The sequence below is a fragment of the Nycticebus coucang genome, chromosome 10 (genome assembly GCF_027406575.1).
Source record: "Nycticebus coucang isolate mNycCou1 chromosome 10, mNycCou1.pri, whole genome shotgun sequence".
NCBI lineage: Eukaryota > Metazoa > Chordata > Mammalia > Primates > Lorisidae > Nycticebus > Nycticebus coucang.
In genome coordinates this window covers 48,231,154-48,240,724 of record NC_069789.1, presented here as the reverse complement: position 1 = coordinate 48,240,724, position 9,571 = coordinate 48,231,154, and the positions used below count along the sequence as shown (strand labels likewise).

General features: G+C 44.6%; 1 protein-coding gene across 1 annotated transcript; it reads left to right on the top strand.

Annotated features, from left to right (window-relative positions):
- The first annotated feature begins 1,076 nt into the window (after positions 1–1,076).
- Positions 1,077–3,167, top strand: LOC128596406 (kelch-like protein 11). Its single transcript, XM_053606046.1, has one exon. It carries the CDS (start codon positions 1,077–1,079, stop codon positions 3,165–3,167), a length of 2,091 nt encoding a protein of 696 aa, XP_053462021.1.
- The last annotated feature ends 6,404 nt before the right edge of the window (positions 3,168–9,571 follow it).

Sequence of the window (9,571 nt, the reverse complement as noted above, 5' to 3'; positions counted from 1 at the left end):
GTGGGTACTACTTCAGCCACATTAATCTGGAGCCTCCTACATTTTTTTTTCTCAAAGTAAATCTCTTCTTTGAGGACAATGTCTTCTTCTGCTAAGTGTAAACACCAGAGTATGGCTAGAAGTCCAACATTAGTGGATAACTGCTCATCAGAAAGGCTGAACATATTTCATAAGATCTTTGTCATTTAGTCTTCATATCTAAGACTTTTGAGTTCATATCCTTTGATCATTTTTCTACTTTTTTTTTCCTTACTTATTTTAAAGTGTTCTTTATATATTCTGGATATTTATCCCTTGCAAATTATGGGTTGTGGAGTCTCATTTAAAACTCATAGGTTGGGTGGCGCTTGTGGCTCAGTGAGTAGGGCACCAGCCCCATATCCTAGGGTGCCCCTGCCAAACTTTTGCAGCAAAAAAATAGCCAGGCTTGTGGCAGGTGCCTGTAGTCCCAGCTACTCGTGAAGCTGAGACAAGAGAATCGCCTAAGCCCAAGAGTTGGAGGTTGTTGTGAGCTGTGATGCCATGGCACTCTACCAAGGCCAACAAAGTGAAACTCTTGTCTCTAAAAAAAAAAAAAAAGAAAGAAAGAAAAACAAAACTCATAGGTCATTCAATATTTTGTGTAGACACTTTAAAAAAAGAAAAGAAAGAGGGCAGCACCTGTGGCTCAAAGGAGTAGGGTGCCAGCCCCATATACTGGAGGAGGGGGGTTCAAACCCAGCCCCAGCCAAAAAAAAAAAAAAAAGAAAGAAAGAAAGAAAAGGAAAGGAAAAAAAAAAAAAAGAAACTCTCCATGCAAATACTAACTAGAAAAGTGTGTCTTCTGAGATGAGAGGATGTGGAGGAAGTCGAGGATGTACAAGTCATCAAAGGTAAGGAAGAGAAAGCTTTAAACCTGAGGGACAACTTAGACTGCGCAGATTCCCATTTGCAGGTGGGAGAGTGTAAACACTGAGAGGTAAAGCAAAGCAAGATAAAGGGAGGAATTCCAAGAAGTTTCAAATAAAAAGTAAGACACGCGACCAGAACGGCCGCAACGTTCGTAGACTGTGGAACTCGGGCGTGGCAGCGTCAAAATGGCTGCGGAGGCTGCGGCCGCGGCCGCGTCTCTGCAGGTGGCCGAGGTGGAGAGCATGGAGACGGCCGCCGCCGGCTCGGCGGGGCTGGCTGCCGTGGTGGCCTTCAGGCCTGGGCCCGGGATCTCTGCAATGGAGGCGAGAGGGGGCGATCTGGGCCCAGAGGCCGAGGACTTCGAGTGCAGCTCGCAGTGGTCGGAGCTGTCCCGGCGGCAGAACGAACAGCGGCGCCAGGGCCTCTTCTGCGACATTACCCTGTGTTTCGGCGGTGCTGGAGGCCCCGAGTTCCGGGCCCACCGCTCGGTGCTGGCCGCCGCCACCGACTACTTCATGCCGCTGCTCTCAGGCCCGTTTTGTGAGTCCCGCTCGGACCGGGTGGAGATGCGAAAGTGGAGCTCGGAGCCGGGGCCCGAACCCGAGACGGTGGAGGCCGTTATCCAATACATGTACACCGGGCGCATCCGCATCAGCACGGGCAGCGTGCACGAGGTGCTGGAGTTGGCCGACAGGTTTTTATTAATTCGTTTAAAAGAATTTTGTGGCGAATTTCTCAGGAAAAAACTTCATCTCTCAAACTGTGTAGCCATTCATAGCTTAGCTCACATGTACACCCTTAGGCAGCTTGCTCTGAAAGCTGCTGATATGATACGGAGAAATTTCCACAAAATAATTCAGGATGAAGAATTTTATACTTTGCCTTTCTATCTCATTCGAGACTGGCTTTCAGACTTGGAAATCACCGTCGATTCCGAAGAGGTTCTCTTTGAAACAGTTTTGAAGTGGGTTCAGAGAAATGCTGAAGAGAGAGAGAGATACTTTGAAGAACTTTTTAAATTGCTCAGGTTGTCCCAGATGAAACCTACCTACCTTACTCAGCGTGTCAAACCAGAGAGGCTGGTAGCCAATAATGAAGTCTGTGTCAAGTTGGTGGCTGATGCAGTGGAGAGGCATGCCCTGAGAGCAGAGAGAATACAATTCTCCGCCTTCCAGGACCCTGCTTTTCTTATCTCATTATTACCTCGTTTGGGGCAAAACATGGACGTGATCATGGTTATTGGGGGTGTGTCAGAAGAAGGGGACTATTTGAGTGAATGTGTGGGATATTTTGTTGATGAAGACAGATGGGTAAACCTGCCCCATATTCATAAACACCTTGATGGACATGCTGTTGCAGTAACAGAATCCTATGTATATGTTGCTGGATCGATGGAACCAGGGTTTGCTAAAACTGTAGAAAGGTATAACCCAAATTTGAATACGTGGGAACATGTTCGTAGTCTGATGACAAGAAAGCATTCATTTGGACTGACAGAAGTCAAAGGGAAGCTCTATAGCATTGGAGGACATGGCAACTTCAGTCCTGGCTTTAAAGATGTGAATGTTTATAATCCTGAGCTTGATAAATGGCACAGCTTGGAATCGGCTCCAAAGATTCTTCGAGATGTCAAAGCACTAGCCATTGAAGACCGCTTTGTGTACATTGCCGCCCGCACTCCTGTGGACCAGGACACTGAAGATGGATTAAAGGCTGTAATTACTTGCTATGATACAGAGACTCGACAGTGGCAAGATGTTGAGTCTTTGCCGCTTATTGACAATTACTGCTTTTTCCAAATGTCGGTGGTCAATTCAAACTTATACCAGACAGCATCGTGCTGTCCCAAGAGTTATTCTTTAGAAAATGAAGAGGCAGTAAGAAAAATTGCGAGTCAAGTGTCTGATGAGATCCTTGAAAGCCTGCCTCCAGAAGTCCTTAGCATCGAAGGAGCAGCCATTTGCTATTACAAAGATGACATCTTCATTATTGGAGGCTGGAAAAACAGTGATGATATTGACAAACAGTATCGGAAAGAAGCCTATCGATATTGTGCTGAGAGAAAGAGGTGGATGCTTCTTCCTCCCATGCCACAGCCTCGATGTAGAGCCACTGCTTGTCATGTGAGGATCCCATACCGGTACTTGCATGGCACACAGAGATACCCTATACCTCAAAACCTAATGTGGCAGAAAGACCGCATCAGACAGATGCAAGAAATACATCGGCACACCATAAACATGCAGAGAGTCCCAGGCTTTCAGGTCGAATGCTAGGTTCTCTAATACATGCAACTTAAGACTGTTACACCTGTCTCGTGAAGTTGAAGATACACAGACTGTTGCTTGAAAAGTATGCGTTCACAACTGATTATTACCCTCGAAAAGGAAGAATAGTTAAAAACTGAAGAATGGGAAACTCAGTTCCATATGTGATAATTTTTGTTAGTTTGCATTGCAGTCTTTATCTGTCTTTGGTTTGTGTGTATTTGCTAGCTAAATAATATCTTATTAAAGACAAGTGGAAAAATAAAAATAAGATATGCTTCCAGAGTGAAGGAATTCAAAGTCTGTGAACAAACTGGTTGCTGGCAAGCCATAGGGGTGATTGATTGATGGGCTAGGGAGGTATTGTCAATAACATTAAAGTAATTCTTGGTTAAGGTGCGTTCACAAAAGAAGGAGAGGGGGCCCAGCCAGAAATTCATGTACATTTCAACATATGAAAGAAAATTAAGTGGAGATTCTCTACTGTGGGAGATTCTGCCCACAGTTCTGCGCAACTATCATCAAATTGATATTCAGGACAAAAAGGTGAAAACAAACCATTGAAGAAAGTTGTAGAGAGGAAGTGAAAAGTTAGTAGTGAAGCAAAGTATGGAGGAGCAAGCAATGATTGTTTTCCAACTGTAGACGATAAAATGCATATCTAAGAGGTATGCCTGACCTTCACACAGTGCACATATCAGGGAAGTGGAGACGAAGGGAGAGTCACAGGGGAGAAACAGCCAGAAAGTGTGGCTGTATGCAAAGTGGAAGCCACTGTGGGCAACTGAACAGATAATAGAGGGAAGTGGGGAGGGCAAAGAAAAGCAAAGTGATATAAAATAGAGTGATAAGCGATGCTCAGTGAAGGGAGGGAGATAAAACTACAGGAAAGAGTGAGATCGCTCGCAAAGAAGTCTTTAGCAGGGACCCAGAGTCCGGGAAGAAATTATCTGAGGAGCTAGAGTATTTGGGGGAGTCCTGGAATTCCAAATTTGTGAAAAATGCAGTGTTGGTATCAAACAATCCAAGTCCCAAGCTATAGTGCTAAAAATAAAAGCAGTTACCATTTATTGTGGCGTACTTTCTAAGTGTCAAGCGCAGCCTAAGGTACATTAAGTGTCTGTCTCACTGAGCTCGTGGTGATAAAAATCAAAGTAATAGCAAATAGTAAATAAGAGCTAGAATTAATAGTGTTTGCTATGTGCCAGGTCCTGGTTTAAAAGCTTTACATGTCTCGGCTGATTTATGGCTCATGCCAGCCCTATCTACCATTGCGTCTTCACCTTTCTGTGCCTCAGTTTCTTCACCTGTGAATCGAGACACTGTTAGAAGAGTATCTAGGCACAGTATCCTAAGAGGTCAAGTGAGGCAAGAATGAATGTTACCCATTTTCAGGCAGGGCCAATACCCCCTCATTGGCTTTGCTGGGAAAGAGCTCCACATTTGGGCAGGAGGAAGGGGCCCAGAACTTGGGAGGGACAGGAGAAAGCAGGGAGGATGGCAGCTGTGACTCTGCCAGTCCAATCTAGAAGTGCCACTCCTCGGCCCTCCTCATTTTCCATGTAGGTCATGGCTCCTCAGCTGTGCCTAAGGAGGCGGAGGCACAGTGAAGTCGAAAGACTGCCTTACACTTGCGTGGAAATGTGATAGTAGGCAGAACTAGAACTTGGGTTACCTTATTCCCCAGAACGTGAGGGGGTTTTTAACCAGTGGACAATGCTGAGCCACGGGGCACGGTAAGCACATTTGAAAACAGAAAGCAAAGGTCAGACCAGAGCAAGGGAGAGCAGTAAATATGTCCGGAGAGCTTAGTGAGAGGTAAAAGTTTAAAAGATGACAGTTAGGTTTCCACAATAGTGAATGGACAGTTCAATGCCAGAGGTCCCGGAACCCGTGGTGCTTTTACATTGACCTACTATTTTCTTAGGAGCCAGGGAAGAGTCAGCATGATTGTAGACTTTTCTAGAAGTGAGCAGGTTTCCTCTTATCTCTTCTGACATCTACATTCTCAGGTTGGAAAGCTTATATCTTGCCGTATTTCTTTTTTTGTAACCCAGAACAAGCTTCTCTAACTTTAGCCTGACTCCCTTGGTCTCCTGGGTCAATGCATCAATCTGCTCGCTTCCTATCACACCCCCCATTTATGCTGTGATGCTCCTTTGTAACAAGGGATCAAGAACTGTACCTTCACTTCCAAATGTAGCATCGTTTATTGTGCCCTGATGCAAAAATAGCTTCCTTGCACTTAAAACTGGCCATGATTCTCTTATTTGCTGTGTTTTTATTACCATTAAAGGATCAGGGAGAGGAAAACTGTTTGTCTCTGAAATTCAGTCAATCAAGAGAGGTGTGAGCAGATCATGAAGCCCAGGCCCCTGTCTCCAGGCAGAGATTCCTTTATTCCAAGCTTACTGAGTCCACACTTTTGCAGCAGCACTTATTTAATGCAGGGTCAATAGTTGGGAATAAGCTTCATATTTTCCCCTAAAGGTTTATCCTAATAGTTTCTCTCACTCTACAACTGTCATAAAGTCTCTATTGCTTGTTATGGAAGTATCTCCTTCTTCCACAGGTGAGAGCATCAGATACCATAGACTTGTCTCAAATGGCAGGATTTCCTTCTTCTTCTTTTCCTTTTTTAAAGCTAACTAGTATTCTATTGCATATATATCCACTGTATATTCTCTCTCTCTCTCTTTTTTTCCCCAGAGACAGAGTCTCAGTTTATTGTCCCCAGTAGAGTGCCGTGGCGTCACTGCTCATAGCAACCTCTGCTCTTGGGCTTAGGCGATTCTCCTGCCTCAGCCTCCCGAGTAGCTGGGACTACAGGTGCCTGCCACAACGCCCAGCTATTTTTTTGTTGCAGTTTGGCCTGGCCGGGTTTGAACCTGCCACCCTCGGCATGGGGGGCCGGCAACCTACCCACTGAGCCACAGGCGCTGCCCCACTATATTTTTTAATCCATTCACCCATGATGGACTCTTTGGTTGATTCCATATCCTGACTTTTGTGAATAACACTGCCATGAACACAGAAGTGCAGATATCTATACTGATTTCATCATTTCCTTTGGATGTATATCCAGTGTTGGATCATGCGGTAATTCTGTTTTTAATTTTTTTGAGGAACATCCATACTGTTTTCCATAAGGGCTGTGCTAATTTAAGGGATGATAGCATTATTGATCTGAAGATTATTTTAAGGATGAAAATTTGACAATTTCTTTCTTTCGAACCCCTTTTTATGGTTTTCACCTTCAATTTTAGCCTTTGAAAACTATTTAGCCATTGGTCAATGTTAAAATATATCCATTGAATTTATTCTGCTTAATTCAAGGTTCAAGCAGGCTTCTCTAGAATAATAGCCTAACTGCCTCTAAGGCTTCTGAGAGGGCTTATTCTCTGCTTTCACTGAGAATGTGGAAAGAAATTGTGTTTAGAAAGAATTGGCAGATTATTAAGTAGCCTTATCTCAGCTCGACATCTCTCTGTAAATAAGTCAAGGCTCATAGTCACCCTGTGCAAGTGCTGGAAATTTTCGAGGACTTAAAATAGCAAAAAGCTTTGAAGAAACTCATCTTCCTAATGGAAAAAAAGAAACACACAAGAAAAATGACTGTTGGTTATTTATATATATCCCGGGCTTCAGCATGTGACAAAGTGATCATCATTGATTTACAATTCTCTTTAGAAACTACCTGTATGTGACATTTTTAAGGAAGCTAAAGATTAAAGAAGAAGCTGACCAGATGACCACAGCCCATGACCTTCTTCAGAGAGGCTCCATGGCTGTGCTTCTGCTCCCACTGTCCTTGGCACCTCTTTAGACATCACATAGGCTTGGTCTCCACTAATATCAACTAAGCCAATGGTTTATCCAAGTGATCAGAAGGACAGCATGAGAGTAGCCAGAAACATGGTATGTAGAAAAATGGCCCATGTTGTATTCTTTACTTTTACTAGTGTATAACAACATTCCGCCTCCCCCCAAATTTAGGGATTCCCTTTAATTCTAAAAATAGTCCGTGGGCCATAGAGCAGGTAATGAATGAGACTTTTCACTGTGTGTGTGTTGGTGAGAGAGAGAGAGAGAGAGAGACTTCCCCCTTGTTAAGACTGCAGCAGTGACACATCTCATACCATGTGAAAACACCAAACCCTAGGATATATGTCAAAATGTTCTCGTGTGCTATGTTGTGATAAAAGATGGGCAGCCAGGCCCATTGATTACCATATTACAGTGTTCAAGTAAATTTTAGGTTGATACAAGATCCTCAAAATCTTATTAATTTCCAAAGTAAATAACCAATATTTAAGCTCAGGAGCTACTTTGCCCTCACACCTTGGCACTGGCAGCACAAAGTCGGAGCTATTTCATCCCTCTTGCCTGTGGCACCAGCTGCCCTGTAATTGAGAAGTCAGGTGAATTCTTATGTGAGAGTCAAGTCTCTGTACGCGCTTTCCCGGGAGAATGCTTCCCTGATGCTCTCCAGTTGGAAACAGCCCCGAGTTGCTGGCAGTGTTGCTCTTAAGCTCAGAGTATCCAGGACAGCTTCTGATTATATATGCTAATTCCGGACCAAGTCATTTGCCTGGAGACGTCCCATCTAAGGTGTAGGGCAGCCAGGTGCTAGGAAGGGGCTCAGCCAACCCCCAGGTGCTGCAGCTTCCACAGGTGGGAGTATTAGACTCAGGCGCTGCCTTTGTTCTATTTCCCTCACTAAGTTCTAAAATGGATAATCACACTGAGATGGGGGTCAGACCAGTCAAACAAAGGGACTCTGAGGTTGGCCTGCAATGTGAAAACTGTCAATTATTCTATTTTATGTCCTACCTACATTTCTAGTAGCAGGGTCCTTGTTTCCATTAGAACAATTTGGTACAATGCTGCATGTTCTAATCCTTTTACCATCTTATCTGAGCAAGAGAAATGAGTACAAATGAAAGGGGAAGAGGAATCAGGGTGGAGGGAAGGAAGAAAAGGAGACAAAAAGGAAGGAAGAGAATCATTTCGCAGGGTGATTTTTAACTGATGACTTTACAATTTATTAAAAGTGAATGTAACTGTGTAATGAGAGTTGGTCAGTGCTGTACAAGGAAGGTGAAGTGAGTCCGACCTGCTTTTCTTTTCTTTCTTTCTTTTTTTTTTTTTGTAGAGACAGAGTCTCACTTTACCGCCCTCGGTAGAGTGCCGTGGCGTCACACGGCTCACAGCAACCTCTAGCTCTTGGGCTTCTGCGATTCTCCTGCCTCAGCCTCCCGAGCAGCTGGGACTACAGGCGTCTGCCACAACGCCTGGCTATTTTTTTTGTTGCAGTTCAGCCGGGACTGGGTTTGAACTCTCCACTCTTGGTATATGGGGCCGGCGCCCTACTCACTGAGCCACAGGCGCCACCCGCGACCTGCTTTTAAAGGCCTTGATTGTCTTATTTTGAGAATCTTAGTCTGTGAACAAGAAAGTCACTTGCAAATTCTGTGTAGTTTCTTCATGGAGTTTTGAGCATGGCTCAAAGAGGAGAGGGCTCAGGGTGCAGAAAATCAGGATCACAGCCCTTCACACCAACTGGCTGTGCCATTTCTCAGCAGGGGTTCCAGGAGCAGTCCACTTTACAGTAGGGCAGAGGCAGTAAGCCTTCCTGTGAGCTAACATTCAAGGTGCTAGAGAACACCATGTATAGTTCTTTACTGCTGCATAACAAATTATCACAAATTTAGAAGCTTGAAGGTAGGCACATTTATTCCTGTAGTTTCCATAGATCAGGAGTCTGGGCACAACTTAACAGCCTCTGAGCAGTCTCACAAGACTGCAAGGAAGGTGTCACCCAGGCTGTGTTGTCATCTGGAGGCTCCACTGGGGAAGAATCTGTTTCTGCATCCATTTAGGTTGTTGGCAGAAGCCATTTCCTTGAGGCTGTGTGGCAAAGAGCCTTTGCTTTTTGTGGGTTGGAGGTTAGAGGCCACTCACAGGCTTTTGCGGTATTTTACTTACTTCATTGAGTCTTCAAGAAGCCATCTAACTCTAGTCTTCTAGCACAGTCTTCATCACTGGAGGGCTTACCCTCACCTTTGTCATCTTCTCTTGGTTAGAAGGAAGCCACAGGTCCCACACACACTTATAGGGAGGAGATTAGATGAAGGCATGAAGGCCAGGAAGTAGGTCACCCTCATCACTCTGATCTTATTGGAATTCTCTCCCAGACCAGGTGAATCTGGGTTCAACTGGGTGATTGACCCACCATCCCAGTTTGCCCAGGACTATTCTGGTTTTAGGACTAAAAGTCCAGCATTCCAAGCAGCTACTCAGTGCCAGGCAAACTAACATGGTTTGCTACTCTAAGCATAGACGTTCTTTAATTTCTCTGTGACCAACATTAGCGGTGAAAATGAAACCTAAGAGATTGCATCCAGGGGTGG

What these genes read in the sequence shown, in the direction of transcription:
- LOC128596406 (XM_053606046.1), top strand. Translation starts at nt 1,077, where the DNA reads ATGGCTGCGGAGGCTGCGGCCGCGGCCGCGTCTCTGCAGGTGGCCGAG.